This window comes from Macaca fascicularis, chromosome 4 (genome assembly GCF_037993035.2).
Source record: "Macaca fascicularis isolate 582-1 chromosome 4, T2T-MFA8v1.1".
Taxonomy (NCBI): Eukaryota; Metazoa; Chordata; class Mammalia; order Primates; family Cercopithecidae; genus Macaca; species Macaca fascicularis.
In genome coordinates, this window is record NC_088378.1 from 104635972 (window position 1) to 104659937 (window position 23966).

General features: G+C 39.4%; 1 protein-coding gene across 6 annotated transcripts in view; it reads left to right on the forward strand.

The window, feature by feature from the left end:
• COL9A1 (collagen type IX alpha 1 chain) overlaps positions 1–23966 on the forward strand; it is a 175929-nt gene that overhangs the window by 101327 nt on the left and 50636 nt on the right. For 4 of the 6 annotated variants that reach the window (XM_065543867.2, XM_065543869.2, XM_015449246.3 and 1 more), the window contains 13 exons: positions 5945–6028; positions 6847–6867; positions 8323–8397; positions 8729–8764; positions 8895–8957; positions 15367–15420; positions 16059–16094; positions 18001–18024; positions 18381–18434; positions 19720–19773; positions 20427–20459; positions 21232–21288; positions 23309–23362. In XM_065543867.2, the coding sequence (XP_065399939.1) occupies positions 5945–6028; positions 6847–6867; positions 8323–8397; positions 8729–8764; positions 8895–8957; positions 15367–15420; positions 16059–16094; positions 18001–18024; positions 18381–18434; positions 19720–19773; positions 20427–20459; positions 21232–21288; positions 23309–23362 (645 nt within the window). Of the gene's footprint in view, positions 1–5944; positions 6029–6567; positions 6785–6846; positions 6868–8322; positions 8398–8728; positions 8765–8894; positions 8958–15366; positions 15421–16058; positions 16095–18000; positions 18025–18380; positions 18435–19719; positions 19774–20426; positions 20460–21231; positions 21289–23308; positions 23363–23966 lie in introns of those variants that run through there. The other 2 variants (XM_005552607.4, XM_074037707.1) reach the window with 1 other exon arrangement.

Here is a 23966-nt window from a genome sequence, read left to right on the forward strand (position 1 = left end):
GATTAATATTATTTCTGATATTTGAGAAATACTATTGGAAAGTTGTGTTTTTAGTAATTTAGGAAATGCATGCTATCTATTATGTATAAAACTATTGAGTTTGCTTATTAAGTTGTTTTTGACAAGTACATCTTTTACAAATACTCTTTCAGTTGGAAGTAAAAATTAAATTAAAAAGAAAAAATGGCAATATTTTCTATACATATCGATAGGAAATATTTTTATACAACTTTGATTTGATTAAAACGTTTTTGAGTGCTGTCAAAACAATTTTATTTTATATTTTGGAGATGAAACTCAGCCTGCTGCATTGTAGACCATATTAACAACCTCAGCTCGGTTTTCCACTAGGTGGCAATGAAATGAGGAAGCACAGAACTGAGAGCTGGTGACACAGTAGAAGCCATGATTGGAAGTAGGGGCTGTGGATAGCTAGAATAAAAACTGAATAATGATCAAACTTGCTTTTAACAGAAAACTAAAAACACTGAATTTTTTTTATTGACCTCAGCTGTGCCCATAGTGTTGCAATAAAAAAAATCAGTGTGCTATTAGTTTTTTTATTTCTATAAAAAATGTACATGAGCTAAGACCATAAAGAAATCTTTGTTCATGTTAATCTCTGCTTGCTTAATTTCTTTGGTTACAACGTGGTGTCAGTAGAATCATGGGCTTTCAGAGCTGGAGGAAACTTTGCATCTATCTAATCCCAACCTCTCAGTTTATCATGAAGAAACTGGAACCCAGACAGGGGAAGGGAACTGCCACAAATCATGATCAAACCAGAAAGGCAAATACTATCAATTGTTTCTTCACTATATTTCTTATCCATCTCTATGTACTCATTCATTAATATTCAGTAACTATTTATTAAACATCTGCTAAGTTATAGGCCTTATTTTCGGTGGTGGTGAAAGCAGATGAAATTAATGCTCCAATGTCGCTTACATTCTGGGGAGAGGAGACAGACACTATAAATACATGAGTATATGTAGAGTATGCCAGGTGGTCATAAATGCTACGGGGAAAAATGAAGCAGGATATTGGAGTGCCTTGAGTGAAGGGCCTCATTGAGAGGAAAATATTTTGGCAGAAACCTGAAGGAGTTGAGAGAATTAGCATCCAGATATCTGGGGGAGGAGGATTCCAGGAAAAGAGAACAGTGAGTGGAAAAGGGTCTGGTGTAGGTGTATGATGTCTGAGAACTCCCTGGCAGTCAGTGTGGCTGGAATGAGACTGAGAAAGGAGGTATTGAGGCTGGAGAGGTAACATAATGGAGATGTGGTTGAGAAATTGTGTTAGTACTTTGGCTTTCACACTGTGTGAGATGGGTGGCTACCAGCTGGTTTTGAATAGATAAGCAACATGTTCTCATCTTTTAAAAGGATCTCCTTGGCTGCTAGTTTGATAATATACTGTAGGAGAAGGGAGAGAAGGACATAAGTGTGTAGGAGAAAGGGCTACTTAAGAGCCACTGCAATAATTCAGGCAGAGACAGCCTTGGTTTAGACCAGGGTGGTAGAGGTGGAAATGATGCAAAGTGATACAAACCTAATATATTTTGAAGTAAAGAAAACAGGATTTGGGGTATGAGAGAAAAAGAGGAATCAAGGATGACACCAATACTTTCGGCATGAGTAATTGGAAGTATAGACGTGCCATTTACTGTCATGAGAAAGGCTGTGAGAAGAGCAGGTGTCAGGGAGAATATCAGGAGTCAGTTTGGATATTGGAGTTAGTTTGATCATTACTAGACATCTAGATGAAGTTGGTAAGTAGGCAGATGTGTGCTTTCGAAGTTCAACACATAGGTTCATTTGGGAATAGAACTCTGGGAATTGTCAACATACGTATGGTATTTAAAGTCAGGAAATCACCAAGAGACAAGTGTAACAGAGAAGTCCAAGAACTGAGTCCTGAAATATCTCTAAATGAAAACATTTAGAGATTGCTGAGATGAGGGACATTTGTCAAAAGAGATTAAGAAGAAGCAATCAGTAATATACAAGAGGACCAGAAGATTTTGGTGCCCTGAAAGTCAAGGGAAAATAGTATTTCAAAAACGATAGAATAAGAAACTGACTCATATGCTGTAGATAGGTCAAATAGTTGACCATTGGATTTAGAAATCGAAGAGAGTGATCTTGAGAAAAGACCCATTGGAGTGTTGGGAGTGAAAGCCCAATTGGAATGTATTCAAGAGAAAATGAGAAGAATTGGAGACAATAGTTATAGACATCTCTTTTGAATTTTGCATAAAGAGGAACTGAGGATGGCAGCTGAAGGGGTATGTAAAATGTGGGGAGGATTTTTTTTTTTTTTTATCTGACAGATAACTCAGGATGCCTCATCATAGCTCAGAGTGTAACACTTCTTGTTGCTTTATTGCAGTAGCCTCCTTCTGCCTCAAAGGATTAGGCATTGATGACCAAATGAATTTCCTCAAAACACCCTTCTAAATCAAGAAAGCTCTCCCTATCCCTATCTTTTGCACAAAAAATGTTTTAATGACAATTTAATAATAATCTACCAAATAATATTTAAATTCCTTAGCCCTGAAGTCAAGGTGAAAAAAAAATCTGATGTCTACTCTACCCCAGCAAATTTGGTCTCTTCTCTATATACCACTTCCTACCCTTGGGACTTGTTGTAACCCCTCTATGTAAACCCTGATCTTTACCCTCTGTGTTTCTGCTTGTAGTAACAGAAGTAGGGCTTCAGGGCCCCACTCATGTATGTGCATGCACATATATGCACATGTTATATGATCCCTTCTTTGATGACCTGAGCCAGAAAAATACTTCTGTCATCTCCACTGCTATAGTATTTATCATCAAAACATTTTATGCTTAGCTACTGCCTTACATGCTAGACATTTTTGTGTCTTTCATGGTGTCTATCGCAAAGCACATGAATGTGTTATATGAAAATATGTTGAATAAATAAATAAGCATGCCTCAGGTCTGCTAACTCCAAGTCTACTGCTTTCTCCTTTCACGATTCTGCTGTAGTCTTTGGTATGATCCAGTGTTGAGTTAAATATGAGTGCTGCCTACATCCCTAGCACTATGTCTGGAACAGCATGGTTTAGTCTACATAGAATTAGGAAAATTTTCTAATTTTGAGGCAGCTGAGAGCCTCCTGCTCAGTAATCAGGAAGCTTCACTTGGAGGAGGTCTTTTATGATGATATTAACAAACATTTGGTCATAAACTGAAAGGAAAGATGAGATCTGAGAATACAAGTGTTCCTTTAAATCTTTGTTGTCACTGAAGACAAAAGCTTAATGAAACATCTGTCCTATTAAAGAGCTAGTTTTTTTGGTGTTTTATAGTTGTAAAATTTAATCATAATTCAGTTTGCAAAAATCAAACCTTGTGCCAATCTCATTAACAATGAGCCAAGTTTCATAGTCGTTAACATTTTCTCTCAGGAGGAAAAGATAGTTGTCTGCAGTTAGTTTTTGTTTAGTTCTTATGAAGGGCTTAAATACCTTATTAATCTTTCTTAACAACCTGGCAAAATAAGTAGAAATCATTAACCTTGGTAAAAGAACAGAGAGTTGGGGCCAAAATTCCTTGCTTAAATGTGTTGTCAGCTGACCATTATTGTAACCTTGAGGATTGAATTATACCTTTACATTGTCCTATAGAAAATAATTGAATAGGCCAGATGTGGTGGCTCACACCTATAATCCCAGCACTTTGGGAGGCCACGGCGGGTGGATCAAGATGTCAAGAGATCGAGTCCATCCTGGCCAACATAGTGAAATCCTGTCTCTACTAAAAATACAAAAATTAGCTGGATGTGGTGGCACGCGCCTGTAGTCCCAGCTACTCAGGAGGCTGAGGCAGAAGAATCGCCTGAACCCAGCAGGTGGAGGTTGTGGTGAGCCAAGATTGCGCCACTGCACTCCAACCTGGTGACAGAGCAAAACTTTGTCTTAAAAAAAAAAAGAAAAGAAAACAATGGAATAACATTTTATGTTGAGAAGGATGGCTTTTGCTAGGGCATTTTATGTTCTGTTTAGTAGATTTAAAACAAACTTATTTATTTATTTACTTGTATTTTTCTTGTCTTGCAAATTATAAACCCACTGTGGAGAGGGGAATATATTTGGTTTCACTAGAATGTTTCCTTGGTGTTTGACTTCTATTGGGACATCACAAATGTTGACTAAAGGACTAAATTAGTTGTAAACACCACTGCACTCACACGAGCCAAAAGGACTAAATTATTTTTCACATATATTTTGTCAGTGAGTGTTCAAAGAGAAGAATGATTCCAGGTACGAAAATGAGAAATGTGTGAAAATCAGCATTTTACATGTATAACGAAAGTGACTTTTACCAAGGCACTCTGCCAATCTTCCTTCAAAATAATTAGCATGCAAATTGGAATTCATATTTCATGCCAAAAAATGGTTGTTGTATAGACGATTATTAGTGCGTAGGTGGTGTTTATGTGGATGTGCAGATGTGTTCAGAAACTCTTGATCTATGTGGCACTCTGAACAACCCAGCCTGTATACACAGATGAATTAAATTTCATTTCCTCATTATCCTGTGCCACAATTGCAACTCGCATATTTAAACAGGTATACCAGTTTATCCAGAGAGAATTACATATTTGAGAAAACAGTTTAATGAATTACTTCACATTTGCTTTAATGAACTATCTAAACAAAAGGTATAGGTTTTCTGGTTAGCCAAAACTTCCTTTTGTTAATCTTTCCCTTCCTCTGTTGATAGGAAGGAAAGACTTCATTCTTCATTGTCTCTCCAATTTTGATCTTCTGTCCAGTGATCTCAACTCTGGATGATTCCAAAACAGTGAACAAAAAACACGTAATTTCACTCTAGATTTAGGAGCTCTAGAATCCATTTGGCAGGTGGGGTGACATGGAAATCTCTATTGCACGAAAGAAAAGAAGTGATGCTTAGATCTAGGACCTGGACGGTTACCCAGACATTTGATAACATCAATGACAAAGAAATATGGATCCAATTTGAAATGCCTAGCCAGAAAGCTCCTTAATTAAGAGATACCAGCATGGTGCATGGCTATAGGCTTCCTATGGGATATGACATTTTAATTTTTTTGCCTTGTTACCTGAGGATCTTTTCAGATTCAGACCTGGCAACACTTTCCTAGCTCTGTTTCCTGTTACCCTCTTTTTTATCCTGTAACACCTGCTAACAATGTAAGAAGTTGTCAGGACACATTTGGATTTCAAGTGTCTAGAAAGTTACATCTATTTCAACCAATGAATAAGATTATATAAAATTAAATATTTTAAATCTTTTTCTCCTGAGTCTTATATTTCCTTCTCACTACCTTCATCTTCAGTCCTTAAATTTCCATTTTAAGCTGTGACCACTCCATGGAGAATATCTTCTCCAGTGTGCAAATTTTTTCCAAGACTAGATCTTTTTTCTTCTACTTGTCCTTCTGATTGCCACTTTTTTTTTTCTGTCTGTCTCTAAGCTCCTGTCTAAAATCTTAGAGCATATATTCCCTGTAGAGTTCAATAGCCCTGGGTTTCAACCCAGACTCTGACATTTATTGGTTTGTGACTTGAACAGTTTCTGTTCTCTCTGAATCTCATTTTAATAGGATCTACTTCTTGAGATTGTCATCAGAACAGAAATAGAAAGTCAGTGCTGGTGGTCTATTTCCAGGCTAGGGGTATGCTGAAATAATTCAAAGCTAAAGACATCTATACCTAATAATCAGAGAAACTTGTGAAAGGCTTCCAACCCATTTTCATTAGAAAACTTGTATTCAAGGAAAAGCAAGAGTCCTGGTCCAGTGTGCTCAACCAGTTCCAGTTGATTTCCAATTATTTAACAATTAGACCACAGGTATAAACTTATCTCTCTCTTGAATGACCAGCTTCAGTCGTCCAGAAAACCTTACCTGACTGTCTACTACCTTTCTCCAGTTTGAACTTCAATGGATGCTGATCCATTGTGACCCCCTGCGGCCCAGGAGAGAAACTTGCCATGAACTGCCAGCCAGAATAACGGTGAGTCCCCTGACTACCTGCAAAGGCCACGTCTACCCAGCTCAACCCTCTCCACCTCACCACTTTCCCATCTTGCCACCTCCCCAGGACCCCTCCTCCCCACTCTCTTTCCCTGAGAGAGCCTGTGCTTTGCTGTACTGACTACAGAAATATTAGGGAAGCACAGGTCATACTTTCGACCTGGTGAATAGAAACCACCTGCAGCCTGGCAGGTAGAAACCACCTGCGGGTGTGTGGTTCTCCCTTTGGCGGCTTACGGACCCTCCTCCCTCACTCTCAAACATATCCAAGACCACTTGAGGTCTACTGGCCAACGCTGGCATAGGCCACCCGGGAAGGCTCCGAGGACAGCCAGAAGCTGCACTGGGGTAGATGGGATGGAGGCAGAGCTGCGTGTTCAGGCCTTGCCTGTGCGGCGGCAGGGAAGGGGTTAAGGGCGACTGTTGTCATTCTATCCGTCCTCCCCTGCCCCCTAGCTCTCCTCCAATCCCAGGACCCTCTTCGGGGCCATTCATAAACAGGGGGAACGTGCGCCTCCCGGGCCTGGACACCTAGGCAACCGCTACTCCCGGGGGTGCTTTTTCTGCAGAGACGAAGTGCCACCTATGCTAGTGGCGGGTCTGGAAGCCTAGAGGGGAAGCAGGCTGCAGAGCCGGGCCAAGGGATTAGCGGAGGGCGGCGGGCATGGCCAGGACTGCGCGGGACCGCGGGGCCCTGGGGCTGCTGCTGTCAGGGCTCTGCTTGTGCGCGGCTCAAGTAAGTTGCGAGCGAGTTTGAGGGGTGCTTTTCTCACTTTCTCCCCATCTTTTCTTCTCCAGCCCAGCCAGACCACCGACGAGGTAAGCTGGGGACAGGAAGTGTTTGCATTTTTCAAGCGCACACGAGGACAGGTGGGGGCGCAGCGGTCGGGGGAGCTATGAGGAAGGCGCGGAGCATCCTCAGGGCTCTTAGACCCGCGCTTCCTCCAGCCTTGAGCACCTGCTGGAGTCCTATCGAAGTCCAGAGCCCTAGATGACCCCTGGTCTAGGAAGGGGGCTCCTCCCCCACCTGGATCCTCCCCTCTGCAGGTTCTGGCGCTGAATAGGTGACTCGAGACCGAGGTTTAATTCTTAGCCTGTTATTACTTCTTACTTCCCCCACCTCATCCCGCCCCCCCCCCCCCACCCCGCCCCACCTCCTGGTCACTGTCAAGAGCAGGCCTTGCTGGAAAAGGCGGGAATCCAGGCAGGCTCCCTCTCCCGCTCCTCCAGCCCACGGTAGCTGCGCTAAACCCCGAGTCCTGCTAGCGGTGCAGGCGGCTCCAGCATGGAACCGGGTGGCCCTGGCTCCCATCAGCATTTCAGCAGTTTCCAAAAGCCTGCAGCGCCTCCCGCCTCCTGCGCGGGGGAGGACCCGGCGGGGGCGCATAAGCCCAGCTGAGGTTTGAGGTTTCACTTACAAAGACTCCATTGTAACCTGTTTGGTCGTTGGAGTTTAGAAAAACAAAGTTTTCCTTGATGAAAGAGTCTTTCTTCTTTTTCTTTTTTTAATTCAGAAGGGTTAAAAAAAAAAAAAAAAAAAAGCCCCACATTCCCCAAGCAACACGTTTATGCTATTTCAGACGTCGGTATACCTTCTAGCACCATCGAAACGTAGCTGTTTGCAAGCGATAAAAGGGGTCACGTCCTAGAGTCAGTCTGAAATTTGGTGTAATTTTGAAGCGAGATGCAAAGACCTAATTCAAGGAACTGAGGGGGTGTCACTGCAGGTAAAACTGAAATGAGACCAGGCACTGGTCTCAAGGCTGCCGTGCCCTAATCCTCCCAAATCTTTTCCTCAAGCATACCCCCCACCTCCCCATTCTACTGGACAAAGATCCTGGTGTGGAGTCTCTGTTCTTGGCTGCTCCATTCTGGCCAAAACACTGACCTGCAATGACTGATAAATCGAGGTATCGAATGAGCCCCATTTTCATTTTTGAATCCTTTTCAGGATAAAAAGGCGTTAGACCCTCCCTTTTCCACAACTCCTCCTGGGTTTCATGCACTCTGCAGAGGTGAGATCCAGTGAAGCCTCCCCCAACTTTGAGGGCGTCAATCCTGCTCTAGCTCCACAGTTTAGCTCATTAGAGTATGGCGGAGACCAAAGCTGCGCTTGCTTGGAGGTCTGAGACATTTTTGTGTTGGATTTCAAAAACCCGGCCTCCTCTGGAAGGTGTCTTTTACCCGAGGGAGGCGGGGGCTTCAGGGCACCGCGCTCAGTTGCTCCCTGTTGCCTGATGTGCTCCACTAACCTATGTCTGCTATTTTTGCCAGAGAGGTCCCCCCGGCGAGCAGGGTCCTCCAGGGCCTCCGGGCCCCCCTGGAGTTCCGGGCATAGACGGCATCGACGTAAGTTTCTATCTCCAGGCCACCTCTGTTCCCCGGTCCTGCCCTTTCCTATTCTTTTCCCAGGGCTCCTGTGGGTTTTTAGAGAGGACCAGGGTCTCCCCTTCCTGCCACCCCACTTAAAGGCAGGATCGGACATGGGTGAGAGTTGGGGGTTGAATCCTAGGAGCCCGGGGATTTTTGGAGGGAGAGGTGTCCCTGTTGGTCATGAACCTCCACGTTTGACCCTTACACCATCCCCATCCGTCTAGTGAGCTCTCCTGGGATTGTCCCAGTGGGGTCCCCAGCCTATCCCGCTCATAGACAGCTCTCTCTTTTTCTCTTACCCTTCCAGGGTGACCGAGGTCCTAAGGGTCCCCCGGGTCCCCCGGTAAGTTGATTGGAGCAAATGGCGCTCCACTTCCTTCCTTTAGACGTGTTTTGCAGCTTCCTGTGTCTGAAGGGTCTCAACTTTGCACCTTTTTTCTCTCCTGCCCCCGCACCCCTCTCCCCCTGCTCAGGGTCCTGCAGGTGAACCGGGAAAGCCAGGAGCTCCAGGCAAGCCTGGCACACCTGGCGCTGATGTGAGTAGGCGAGTGCTGGGAGGGCGCCCAGCCTGGGATGTGTGGTGGGTATGCATAAGTGTGTGTGTGTGTGTGTGTGTGAGAGAGAGAGAGAGAGAGCGAGAGAAAGAGAGAGAGAATGCGCTGTGGCTCTAAACTTGGCCTCCTGCTAGCGCCTGACTGATGGAGGAGCTGGCAGCTTTTGCAAAAGCACTTGTGAAGGTGAGGATACCTCTCTCTAGGAGGCGTTGGCATTTCCTCGTCTTAGAAAACAGCAGCGGATACCGGCTTCCTGTCTCTAACCGTGACCTCACAGTGCACATTGTGAACTCTCAGCCCCACTGCGGGCAGAGCGGTACGATGGCAGTAGATTGTACTGGCGTCGGCTTACCTGCTGTGAGTCCAGTGGCAGGCTCCTGGAAGCCAGCCTTCGCCCTTGCTCTTTCATTGGCACTCCCTGCATTAATTTAGGAAAAGAGCCTGCAGGTAGGCAAAGGGCCGGAGCACCCCTAAATCCCAAGGAATGTGAAAGAGAAAGATGCACTTGAAGTGAGTGGGGATGTGCGGGGGGATGGGGCGGGCAAGAAAACACGTATCATCAGATAAGAAACTAAAAAAAAAAAAACTAGTTTTGAATTTAGAAATTCAAAACTAGCTTTTCGTCTTTCCATGGAGTTTTCCTGGCTGGCATTACTGGCAGAAATGAGCTGGCTAGGATTGCATGGAACTAGCAAGCTTTCTCCAGTTTATCCACATCTCCATCAAATGCTGAGTTATACGGTAAACCTAACACTAAATAATACTTCTTCACAGTCAAATGACTTCAGGATTCTCAGCCTCTTTCCATGCATTCTAACGATGTGTAATGAGGACCCACTACAGACCAGTCCTTGACTTTGTCCCTGGAATACAAAGTGAAGTAAGAAATGGCGTCTGTTCTTAGAGAGCACCATGGTGCATCACTCAAGTTATTCTCCAAGTTACCACTTTATGTGTTTTCCAAAAACTAAGGACTTTTCCAAATGAAAGAAAGCACCTGAAAACCTATAATTATGATTTCCAAGAATTTTTGACTACAGTTTAAGACAGATCCTTCATTTTGAAAGAAAAATAAATAATCGGATTTTTACTGTTATTAAGGTGTGCTTTCTTTGTCAGGATTCCCATAATGAAGGTGTCTGTTTATACTGTGTCTATACTATTTAGTGGTTTTTTGTTTTGTTGTTTTTTTTTTTTTTTTTTTTTTTTTTTTGAGACGAAGTTTTGCTCTTGTCGCCCAAGCTGGAGTGCAATGGCGCGATCTCAACTCACTGCAACCTCTGCCTCCCGGGTTCAAGCGATTCTCCTGCCTCAGCCTCCAGCCTCCTGAGTAGCTGGGATTACAGGTGCCCTCCACCATGCCCAGCTAATTTTTGTATTTTTAGTAGAGACAGGGTTTCACCACATAGTATTTTAGGAAATGGATCTTGGTTTACATTTCAAAGCCCCTAGTTTGAACTTTCTGTGTATGCAAATTAGCAGTACAGGAGGCACCCAAGGACTAATATTTGGATAGTAAAACCTAAATCTCAAAAGAGTGTTTGTATAATGTAATATGAACTGAAATAATATAACTTGTTGGCAGTCAAACTCTTTAGAACATTGATAATTACTTGAAATTTTCATACCATAATAAAAAGAGTCTGATAAATGCAAGGCTACTGAACAAGCTGGTAGCCTAATGTAGCTTGAATTTATTTCTATATTCCTTCGAAATTTCAATCAGCCTTTAGTCTTGGATGAAAAGAAAATTTCTGACTAAATTAAAAATATTATTTTGGTAAATAAAATATTTATTTTGTATTTCAAAAATTTATTTTGGTAATTGAAGTGTAAATGGGTCATCTGAATGCTTGTCTTGCTATTAAGCTGCAATATAATGTCAGACAGAAAGTTAGACTTACCTGTCCCCCAATTCAGTCATGGTTTTGTAGCTTGCTCAACAAATTCTTCTCTTTACCTTATACCATGGTGTCATAAAGACAATCCTTGGTTTTGCTTATAAAGTAATTTCCCCACTCTAACAGAAATTTTGGATAAACAAATGAAAGTGCTGTGAAATTTTTAGAAGTACAACATAGAAAACAATTTCAAGTAACTTTTTCTTTGTCTGTATTTGCAGACCCACAGTGCAGCATAAACTAGATTTCAAATATTAAAAGACATAAAAGAATAAGCTGTCTTAAATTATTGAACTTTGACCTCAGGGAGAAAATGATGAGCCCATTTAGTCTGCTGAGACAGGAGAAGAAAGCAAAAGAGAAAGAGAGGAAAAGGGAGGAAAAAGGAAATCCATGTATGTGCCAGTATTTTAGGCATTTTCTAGATCTCAGGGAAAAATTAACTATACTATTTGCATTTACATAGAACTTTTTCCTCAAGCACTGCCACAAATATTTCTCTTAACCCACAATAACCTGGAAAGTAGATTGGTCTAATATTACTTTCCATAGATAAAGAAACTGAATAATTATGAAAACAAGTGGCTTCCTCAGAGAACTAGAGTTATTTAGTAGCTAAGATAGCAAAATAGTCCAGATGTCTTGATTTTTAGACTCCTCAGGCAATTCTGCCTCATGCAAATAGATGAGAGAGAATAGCAAGAATAGAGAGAAAAAGTGATAGTGAAATTTTAGTACCTAAGTCACCAATCAAGAAGAATGATATGGATAATAACAGCCATTTGTAATTGATATTTTATAATTATTTATAAATATTGGCATGTTTTATATTCCCTGACTTTTGAATTGAGGCCACATGAGACATCTGGAAGTGAAAAGTTTTCTTATTCCACTCTTTGACTCATTTGACATTAAAAAAATATTTTATTCTAAATTGAGAATGGACATCTTTGAGAGTAATGAAACTCAGTAATTTGATCAGAATTTGCTATTTGATTTTCCTTGGCCATAGGGGAGCTAAGTAAGTAGGAGACCTTCAACAGTCCTTTCTTGGTAAATGAACCTGAGTGTGCTGGTAGGACTTTAAACCTTGAATCATTTCGTCTTCTGCTCTTTGGGTCATTACAAGGCTTATTTTTTGATAATGTTAAAAAATGGTTAATTGGATGATGGTTGAAAGGATCAGAAAGGAACCCTGTTCAGTGTTCATTATCCTATGTTGAATGGATTTTTGGCAGAAAATGTAAATGAGTCATAGCAGTCATGCTTGTAGAAGTATGCCTTGAGTCCTACCAGCTGAGCTGTCAGAATGCTGGAAGGAAATCTCCATTGAGGACTGGTATTCTCTGCCAAACAGTAACATGAAGTTCAGAACACAGTCAGCTTCAATATTATCATATATAGAAGTTTGTCTGTATGAACATTCATATGAAGGCACTTTTTTCCGCTACTGGTAATGTTTTCTTCTTTTATTTCTTTGAAATAAGAATTAGGAGGTTTTATTGCAAACTGGATTTTGAAAATTATGTATGTGTTATGTGTATGGTCTGTGTATTTCAACTCAAATCTGCCCTTTTTTCAGGTTAAGTTGATTTTTTTGGGGGGGGGGCTTATGGACAGATAAAATTAGATAAGACAGAACTTGGTTCTAACCTTAGGACAACTGTGCTGTTGTCAGCAATTATATTAATAGAGATTTGATTGATTGATTGATTGATTGATTGATTGAGATGGAGTCTCGCTCTGTCGCCCAGGCTGGAGTGCAGTGGCGCGATCTCGGCTCACTGCAACTTCCGCCTCCCGGATTCACGCCATTCTCCTGCCTCAGCCTCCCAAGTAGTTGGGACTACAGGTGCCAGCCACCACGCCCGGCTAATTTTTTTTGTTCATATTTTTAGTAGAGACGGGATTTCCCCGTGTTAGCCAGGACGGTCTCCATCTCCTGACCTCATTTGGCCTCCCAAAGTGCGGGGATTACAGGCATGAGCCACCACGCCCGGCCAAATAGAGATATTTTTATATGTACTATTTGTTGTGACATGCTCAGAGAGACCTTTAAGAACAGTATTTTATTCTTTCTTATACCACCTATTTGAGATAAGCAGAAGAGGAATTAGAATAAAGTATAAGAATTATAGCTAAACCATGATAATTTTTACAGGCAGAGGTTACAGGTCTTTTGTATTCTCTGAATGTATGCAACTATTATCTGTGGCAAATACTTTATAACTAGAATTGTGAGTTATTAAGAAATTATTCTGAAAGATCAGTGTAGGTGCAAATATTCAGTCATTGAAGAAATGTGATGAGGACAAGAAATACAGCGCTGTGGTTAATACCTAGATTTTGGTTTGTTTGTTTGTAGGACTTTTTCTCCATGAGGAACAGCGTCTAGAACACTGTGCAGTTAGGGACCTTGCCCATGATTCTACAGCTGCCAAGGGTAGGATCAGGATTTGAGCTGAATACAAAGACGATGTGGAGGAACAAGTGTAATATCCTTCCACTTGGAAGGCCTCCTTAAACTTATTGTATGCGGTAATCATGTCGTGAGTGGTTAGACGCCAGGGCAACATGTTAGAACTGTAATGCACATGTGATTCTTGTCCTCATGGAGCTTATGGTTTTCTGCATAGTTATTTCATAACATGTGTCACTGTAACATCTGACACCAGAATCCATTTTCAACTTAGTTCAGAGAACTTTCCAGTGATTGACATAGTTTAGCATGTCTTATGGAGGATGTTTTTAATATGAAATAACCTGAAGACAGCTTCCAGGTTATCCCACTATTTACTTGGTTCTGCTTAATAGTAACTGTCCTCCAATCTTGTCAGTTATTCCAGTCACAGGTTGAAGAGTGTTAGTTGATTGTGTGTATGAAAGTTGACCAGAATTGGTCTTTGGAGGGTTTAATGCAGTAAATGAGAGTCAGAGGTTCAATTTGTTAAATATGCCCAGAGGTTTATAAAATTTACATGCCATATGTGCGTCCAGAGAGTGCTCCTGGATGTATGGTTTGTTTGTGAAATGCCAAAGCAAATATTTCATTACCATAGGTGCTTAGCAATTAATAATGTTGAGGTTTGTTCCCAAATTACAGTGTTGTAATTAGACTAGGGCTATTGAAAATCAAAGGCAGTCTGTCAGAAGTTCTTTTGTGTGTGTTTAATATTTTTCTTCTTTGGTAAATTTCCAGTAATTAACATTTTCAACTCTTTTTTTTCTACTTGCTTTGATTCACTCTGTGACATTGTTAGGAAAATTAATTGATGTAGAGAAACGTAAAAATGGTAGCCAGTGAACTAGTTTTCTATATGAATTATGTGAAGAAATTTTATGGATGTTTATTCGGACCATGACAGACTAAATATGAATTTTGGTCATCCATTTTTAAGTACAACTTTCATATTTTTCAAGAGATCCCTCTCTCAATTAATATTGTTTGGGTCTTCTTCAAAATCTTGATAATAGAAAGGGTTTATAAGATACTTATATAGGCATGTATGTATATGTACACACATATATATCATGTTTATCTTTAGGAAGGTATAATTTCAAGATTACATTGTAAATGACAGCATCCAAAAGTGTCAAAGAGCAAAGAAAAAAATTAAAAGTAGAAATGTATCTTTACCAAATGTGAAAATTCTTGTATACACGTGATATTATCATTCTTTAATACATGTTTTATGTTGAGGATGATGATAAAGTAAGTACTAGTAGGGAAAATGAGAATATTTAGAATATGTATTTAATAACTGCTTTAGTATTAAATATGATAATTATAAATGTGATTTATAATAATAGGCTTAAATTTTACATACCGAGTGGCATACATGAACGTATATACTTAATTATAGCTATTTTTACTAAGAAAAATAATGTAGAAACATGTATGCTTTCAAATGTTTCTACTTTAAGAATTAATATTCTTTGATAAGCAATTGTCATTGCCTGTTAGTGGCTATAAGGCAATAATGAAATTGTTTCTGTTTAATTCCCATTGAGGAAATATTTTATTGACTTCCAAGACATTGTCGTAATGTAGACACAGATTTTTGTCCTGTAGAGAGATACATAGTATTTTTGTTTCATAAATGAAGTAAAGGAGGTAAATAAACCTGAGTAAATGACAGAACCAAGACCTACCAGTCTTAGCTGTTACAGCATTGTAATTGCTATGTTGCTTTTTTTTTCAAAGCAGAGACAAAAAACACTAAATTATTGAACCCTGTGATAAACAATGCAATTAGCAAGAAGTTAGGAATATGATACAACTTATCAATAAGAAATAACCACAACACGTAGACCTTGTGTTAATCTTTACTTTTGAGTAAGACTATAGTAAGGTTATTTTGTTATAAATATTTGCATCATACATATGTAACCATCTTGTAGATGATTAAGAAATAAAATGAAAGTTTTCTACTTAGTGGTTTGCCTAAGGATGTTATGATAATTCTAACATCATCGTCTTGCTCTGTTAGGGATTAACAGGACCTGATGGATCCCCTGGCTCCGTTGGGCCAAAGGGACAAAAAGTAAGTTAGCCATCTGGTATTAATTGCTAGTATGAAAATGCGGAAGTATATTTTTATTGTAGTGTTTGCAAGCCAACTAACATTAAGTTATGAAGCATCTAAAATGCACTTGTTCAACTAAAATTGTGTTTAAAAACACTATGATACGGAATACTATGCAGCCATAAAAAGGAATAAGATCATGTCCTTTGCAGGGACATGGATGGAGCTGGAAGCCATTATTTTCAGCAAACTAATGCAGAACAGCAAACCAAATACTGCATGTTCTCACTTATAAGGGGGAACTGAATAAAAAGAACACGTGGACACATGGAGGGGAACAACACACACAGGGACCTGTCAGAAAATAGAGGGTGGGTGGAGGGAGAGCATCAGGAAGACTAGCCAGTGGATGCTAGGCTTAATACCTGGGTGATGGGGTTGATCTGTGCAGCAAACCACCATGGTACCTGTTTACCTAAGTAACAAACCTGCATATCCTGTACATGTACCCCTGAACATAAAATAAAAGTTGGAAATTAAAAAAAAATAAAAACACCATAATGGGGTGTTTTAATGCTTTCAATATTTATGCAGTCTTCATGATTACATATTCATGTTATGAAATGTCAGTACAATGAAACTATTTTTATTTTTAGGGAGAACCTGGTGTGCCTGGATCTCGTGGATTTCCAGTAAGTAGAAGTAAAGCTACAGAATTGAAAATGTCTTATCTTTAGGTAAAATTCTGCCATTGTGAAATCTTTAGGTGTAGTTTTCTGCATAATATACATGACAAATAAGTTGATGACATCTGGTATGGTAAGCATTCCTACTGTGAGTGGAAAAATTTTAGAGAAGTTTGAATGTACAGTAGAAAATATCTATTCTATTTGTAGGTGGTATTTTCCAGTAGACAATTCCCTCTTTACCTGCAATGATAGAAAACACTTCTTGCATAACAAGAGCAAATCTAAGTATTCAATGTTTAGACCATGGTATCACACCACATTCTTCACAGCTGGTTTTATCTCTAAGGAAATATCAACTAAACAGATATTATCACTTGCCTGATTCTTTGACTAGTCTTTTTCTATATTTGCACAGTGTGGCAGGTTTGTGTTATTTGTATATATAAGAGGACTAGGTTCTTAGGCTGCTTTTCCTATCTATTGTGCTCTTTGTTCCACTTTTACTCTTGTCATTAACCTGTATTTTTTCTTCTGTTTTCCTATTTGTGCTATTTTCTTTACCATATTTCAGCATGTCATCTTTTCTGTTATAAGCCTATTTTCAGAAGTGAACAGCTTGTTGGCCTTTCGCCCATATTTTTCAACTCAGCTCTTAATCTCAACATCTTACAGAGATGCCTTTTTTGTTTAGTGAAATTTGTTGAACATCTAGGTTTCTGATAATGAAATAACTTATTGATGACTTTGGTGTTTTCAAGCATAACACTTATTTCCTGAATTGGCCTATGTATTAAAGTGTTCAAACTGGAGTCATTTTTCCAGCAATGCCTTTTAAAATCCCACTGATTATTAAAACATACTGGCCATGTGAAGTTCTTGCTTGTTTTGCCTGCCCGACTAATTAGAAATAATAATATCATTATCAGTGCATTGATTCCATGGGATGCTTGGTATACGCATATTTTAGAAAAGCAAGTCTGGAATGAAAAGCTAACATGAATATCATATCACAGACAGCTGTGAATAAAAGCTATTCTAGCCCAAGTAGGAGAGAAAAGAATAATGAGAAATCCCAAGGGGAAAAAATTGAACTTGGAAATTAAAGAGAGAGAATAGAGATCTAGGCGGCTGATATTCAGTTTTAATTTCAACAAGCATATTATTAGATTTTGTTATATGCTAGGCCCTGTGCTAGGAGTTGGGGCTAGGAAGATGAATAAGATGTGGTTCAATCCTTGGTTGTATAAAGTTTGGTGTTGCTAAAGAGATATAAATGTGAATAATAGAATAGAATGACTAGCTTAAAAATCAAATATAACATATTAAATTAGCATCCCATTGTAGGTTACTTCAGGAGTGACACCATTTTATTTTCAATATCTACTGGATTTAGTGTCTGAAAATATAGCCTAACCTTTCGAAAGGGAGGTGTGTTTCTGACCCTTTTTTGTCCCTGCCTCTCTGTGCTGAAAGTTTGTTTGGGGAAATTCTAAACATAATTTCTTGTAGATTGTAGAACTAGAATGCTTTTAATGTAGGTTTCCTATAAAACGCTACGAATGAATAAAATCTGTAAACTCTCCCGTTGTGATGCACCTCTTTGTGAGTTACGGTAAGTTCTCCTGAGGGCAGGCATGGAAGGCTTCTTTACTTTGATTTCCTTAAAAAAAAAATTTGGAAAAATCCCAGTTAGCGTAGACATCAAAGGAATGTTTGAGGAGCTGAAATAAGCTTCTGCTTCCTTTAGAAGCAGAGCCGTGTTTGCTTTTCTTTATTCAGTACTTTCTTTAGAATGAGCATCATTTTTAGTAATAGAGTTTATGGTTTATTTTAGCTGAGTTATGTCTACATTCATATTTATACTAAGTATAAACATCATGCTGTAAACATTTTTATTGTACTCTTTTAGGGCCGTGGTATTCCTGGACCCCCTGTAAGTATCACTTCATCATTTATTTTTACACAGTCTATAAAAATGTCCTATTTCTCAAATCCCCACCTTATTCTCCTACTAACAGTCTACTCAGTGGTGTTTATAGTGTTCTACCTACAAGATCTTGGGTGGTTACTAAGGATAACACCCTTATTCTGCTAAACAAAACGTTTATTAATTTAGGAAATTTCTGCTTTGTCTTAAATAATTGAAGTTTGGTCAAATGAGTGATTGTGTCACTGGAAACCAAAGCTAATACAGAAATGTAATTCTATTATTTATCATATTTGATATCATGTATGATAGATTGTAAAAATATTCATAAATGACCATTTGCTTTGATTTGTTGCCTTCAGGGTCCTCCTGGGACAGCAGGACTCCCTGGAGAGCTTGGCCGTGTGGGACCTGTTGTGAGTACCACCGTGCACTTTGATAGACCTTTGCTGATTTAATAGAAGATGTTACCTGGGAAAGCAAATTACCCTAACTGTACATTTCCACTTGCGAACCAAAACATGGCAGATGAATTTCATTCCAGTTTATAATATTGGTGTGGACCAGGAATAATAATATTTTTTGCAGAGTGATTTTAATTTTTTCCTAAATTTTTCAGCTAAACTCTTCTTCCCAACTTCCAGATTGTCAAGTAAGAGAGTGTCGTCCTCATTTTACAGACTCTCAGCCAGGACTGGAGTCTAGAGGCTTTTGTATTAGGCTCTCTGCATGAAATAAAAGTGAATAGCCTAAAATTATTACCATGTATATTTATGTTAGGATCATTAAGTTATAATTCAGCCAACAAAATTTAACTTTTAACATTAAAGAGCTGGCTTCATAAAAAATGTCTCATATAAAATGCTTCATATTGATATTAAGTAAACATTTCAAAAACGTTGACATAGTGATGTTATGTGAAGGTGGGTAATTGTAAACTCACTGTGGGAAGGGGCCCTGTATCATATACCTTGTTTGTTCCTCTACATGTGCTCACTGTTTGCAAATTTATTTAGTGAAGAAATGAATGAATATGAAATGATTGTAAAGTTAAAATAATTGTGAGGTACTTCCGACTTTTTATGGCAGAACATCAAGAAGGAAAATGTGCCAAGAGTAAACATTGGATGTTAAGAGTAACTGGAACCCATTTTCATCTGAACGGTTTACTTCGATGTAGCTTTCTTTGATTTTTTGACCCATTGCAAGAGGTGCAGCGACGGACCAAGTGATAGATTGTGGGTGAACAGCACTAGCAAGAGTCAGGCACTGCAGCGATTAACTTCCATTTCGCAGCTTCAGACTGAGTGCAAGCCTTCTTTTGCACTGGTTAGCAGGATGGCACTAGCCGTATAGGTTGCTCTGGGTCCTCTGTAAATCAACTAGAAAAATAAGTAGTGTTTCCAATTTGTTTTCAGAGTAGATAAAATGTTCGTCCTATAGAGAAGAATTGGCTTTGCTTTTTCCCCTAGCCTCTCTCTGACTTGTCTTATTACCTCGGTGAGACTGGAATGCCTTTATTATTCTCATTTTGTAGTACTAATTGGATTATGGGCCACCCATCGATTTTGGTGGCAGGTCTACGCATGGCTGAGCTCGGTGGGGGTTTCCAGTAATACCATTCTCTCATGCCTCACTGTTTTTATGTACTGTGTTTTGACACATGTATAACCACTGTGTCACAATTTTCAAATAACTTAGGGTGACCCTGGGAGAAGAGGACGACCTGGCCCCCCTGGCCCCCCAGGACCCCGTGTAAGTTATTTGCAACTTGAATTTCTCTTTGTGTCTGAGAGTCAGGGTTGGAAAAAAATCTAAGAACCCAAAATGGAAGTTCCTATTAATTGAGTCATTGCCCCAAATTTCCAAAATGGCTATCAAATTTTTCCTGTACTCAGGGCATGGTTCTTTTTAGGGCAAGAAGTAAAGGAATCACAATAATTTAAAAGGTGGTTTTTACAGGGCATATCTTACTCATTACTTTTGAAGTCTTTTGACAGTTGTGACGTCTCAATGCTCAAAACTTAGATACATAAAGGAAGCATTTTCAAATGAACTAATTTTAAAAAAGGTTTTCATAATAAGAAAAATATAAATAGGAGTTTAAATAGAAGATAATTCATATTTTTATTTGTAATTCAAAGTTCCCCACATTTTCTATTTCGCCTCTTATTTCATTTCCCTTCAATGCCTTCCCAAAATAATCTACTGCAATTCATGACTCTCCAAAGAGAACATGCCCATGAGTCAGGATTTTAGAATATTAGCAAATTATCTGCTCCTATTTGTTTCTTGTATTTTATTAAACAAATATATTTTATATTCTTGCCTGATGAGCTTTGTATTATTAGTATGTTTGAATTCATTATTTAATTGTATTCTGAACCTTAATATTTTATTTACTTTAGGGAACAATTGGCTTTCATGATGGAGATCCATTGGTAAGATGCTTTCCTTTGAACAAAATATAGTTTTAATTCAAAGGCCATATAGTCTGCAGATGAGTTTTCTTTAAAAGATCTCCCTGGAATATACTATGTGTCTGTGTTTTCCTTTCACTCAGATGGCAGAGCAGTTTGTAACACTAGTGGGCTACTGGCTTGCATCTATTCAGACTAATAATTTTTCATTATAGATGTATCTTTGTTCTTCTATAATCTTTTTACTTTATGACTAAGACATGCTTTTCACTACAGCATCCAGGTTTTAAAGAGATAGAATTCAAATAACTTCCTCTAGGATTTGTTTTGCTCATAGAGTAACAGTCCAATGATGGTGGTAATGTGCACTACATGCAATGTTGGCCTCTTTGATGGGAGACGTGAACCTCAGGATGTGGCTAGTCTAGTGGAATGGGAAGGGGAAATGAATCCTGTCATGGTACAATAGGTTATCTGTAAACATATTTTCTTTAATAAATTAGATTTGAAATAAATATTGCAAAATATTAACATTTGTTAAATCTGGATGATAGATTCATGGGGGAGGGTATTATATTCTTTATACTTTTCTGTTAGTTAGAAATATTTCTGGCTTTAAATGTGAAATAATAAGAAGAAGAAGGAAAGGGGTGTTAAAATTATTTAATGAATATTATTGCAATGGAGTTCTGTAACTGGAATTCCTTAAAAAAAGACTTTGTCACAAAGCAGGAGTCCTAGTTTATGCACTCTACCTGTCTTTCTTTCTCTTTGTTCTCTCTCTCCCTGGCAGTGTCCCAATGCCTGTCCACCAGGTCGCTCAGGATATCCAGGCCTACCAGGCATGAGGGTAAGAGAAAAACTTCCAGTATTTTAAGAGTATTATCCACAGATAAAATGGAGCCTTTACTTTAAGCATTAACCTTCCTGGTGCAGAGACCTCACTTGGATGGATCAGGCAAGTAGTGCTTATTCAATCCTAGCAATTCCAGCTGCTCTTGACATGTATTCCTACCAAGACATGGATGTTTAGTCATAGGATGGCTTTCTAGTTCAGGGAGAAATACCAATAAAATGCATTGGACTGAGAGACTTTAGAACACCAAATTAAGATTCAGGCGTTTGCTTCCTGGCTGAGTGTAGTGGCTCATGCCTGTACCCCTAGAACTTTGGGAGGCCAAGGTGGGAGGATTGCTTAAACCCAGGAGTTTGAGACCAGCCGGGACAACAGCGGGAGACTCCTGTCTCTACAGAAAATAAAAAATTAGCTAGGCATGGTGGCGTGCACTTGTGGTCCTGGCTACTCAGGAGGCTGAGGTGGGAGGATCACTTGAGCTCGAGAAGTCAAGGTTGCAATGAGCTGTGATTGTGCCACTACACTCCAGCCTGGGTGGTGGAATGAGACCTTGTCTCAAAAAAAAAAAAAAAAAAAAAAAAAAAAAGTGCTTCTTATTAAGGGAGATAGTGAGTGGTGGGGCAGTTGGAGGGGATTGTGTACATAATGTATTTGAAAACTTTTAGTTAAAAAAAATTTGAAAAACTGCCCAAAATAGTCAGGAAAAGAGACTTTCCAAAAGTATTTTTCTCTGTCTGCCATCATAATTACTTGAAAATTTTCCATACAAACAAATACATACCACATTCTGGGGATAAATGGCATTCTCTCTCTCTAGTCTCTGAGTCTAAAGTGATTTTGAGACATTCCAGACCAATGGAGCTCTGCTGTGAACTGAAAGGCCCCAAGGCACTGATTTTCCATTAGGGTTTTTCTAAGGGTAGTTTTGGTGGGTTCCCTCAACTGCAGAAGATTCAGGCCTGGACAGGTGTCCTATTTTGCAAAAAGACTTCTTTGAGGGGTGAAAGTTCCGACAGTTTTCATTTTGGGATGCTTGTCTCACAGTTTTGTCTCCTGTTACTACCCAAAGCACACACATGCTTAGGACAGGTGGCCTGACAAGAAAAGACAGGGATCTTCTTTTCATGCAATGCAGCTTTCACCCACTGCCCTTTATTGCTTTCCCTTTGCACTTAAACATTGTACACAGTAGGCTGGGCGCGGTGGCTCACGCCTGTAATCCCAGCACTTTAGGAGGCTGAGGCGGGTGGATCACCTGAGGTTGGGAGTTCAAGGCCAGCCTGACCAACATGGAGAAACCCTGTCTCTACTAAAAATACAAAATTAGCCAGGCATAGGGGCACACACCTGTAATCCAACTACTGGGGGGGCTGAGGCAGGAGAATTGCTTGAACCCAGGAGGAGAGGTTGCGGTGAGCAGAGGTCATGCCATTGCACTCCAGCCTGGGCAACAAGAGCGAAGCTCCATATCAAACAAACAAACAAACAAACAAACAAACAAACAAACAGTACACAGAAAGAGGCAGAAGGTTGTGCATCAGAGAAAGTCCACTTATACCAGCCCTTCCTCCACCACCAGGAAGGGGGTGGGAATGGAGGAGGCCGAAAGGTTTTCAGAGCAGCCTTCAGAGGGCAGGGGATAGCCAGCTGAGCTTGGTCAAGGCTGTCACTTCCGAAAGGTTAAGTTCCCAGAACTAGAGAAGACTTAATGCTCCTAACCTGTGTGAGGAAGTTGGAGAAACAGGGACTAGGAAATAACAGGCAGGTATCAATGAACTAGGTAATGAAGAGTCTGTTATTCTAGAGCAGTGTTTTTCTATTAAGTAAAACTGATATTAATTATATATGGCAGTCATGGTGCTGTTAAGGTCATTCAAGGCACTGATTTTCTTTGTGACATAACCATTTCTTAGTAATACATTGGCACTGATTTAGGGAAGCAGGATCACTTTATGAGCCTTCTGATCACTTTCTGTACCAAACTCAGGACAATTATTTATTTTGCATTTGTTAGGGTCATAAAGGGGCCAAAGGAGAAATTGGTGAACCAGGAAGACAAGGACACAAGGTAAGGAGAATGGGTATTTAGTGGATAAATTGTGATTAGGAGTTATTGGTCACTTTCATTATAAGAAATTAGGAATTATAGTAAATAATGAACCATGATATTTTGCCCTTCTTTTTCAAATAATGGTTGATAAGTTCTAAGCAGATGCATCAATATTTGACTAAACATCATATTCTAAAGTTGTTTATTTACAAAAAACACTTACAAATAAGGCACCAGACATTTTCATTTTTTTTGTGTGTCACTACCTTTTCTTTTCTTTTCAAATCGATCACACTCAGCTTTTTTCCTTGATGCTATGATAGTCCAACATTATTCAGATAGTTGTTCCACTTCACCAGACAAAATTTTATGACATTTGTAAAATTTTATGACAAGTGTTGCTGAGACTAGCAAACAGAGAAGTTGGTAATTGGCTTAGAGCTTCTCATCTCAAGTTCTGAAACAATTTATCTATTTATTTCTGACCTCATTTCAATATAACCTAGATTTTGAGTAAGTAGGAGGTTAGTAATAACTTATGTTATTATTTGGATAGAAATAGAATCCACAGCACAATTTGCATTGCAGCTGGCATGCCCTGCAGAAAAACCAAGGCTGAGAT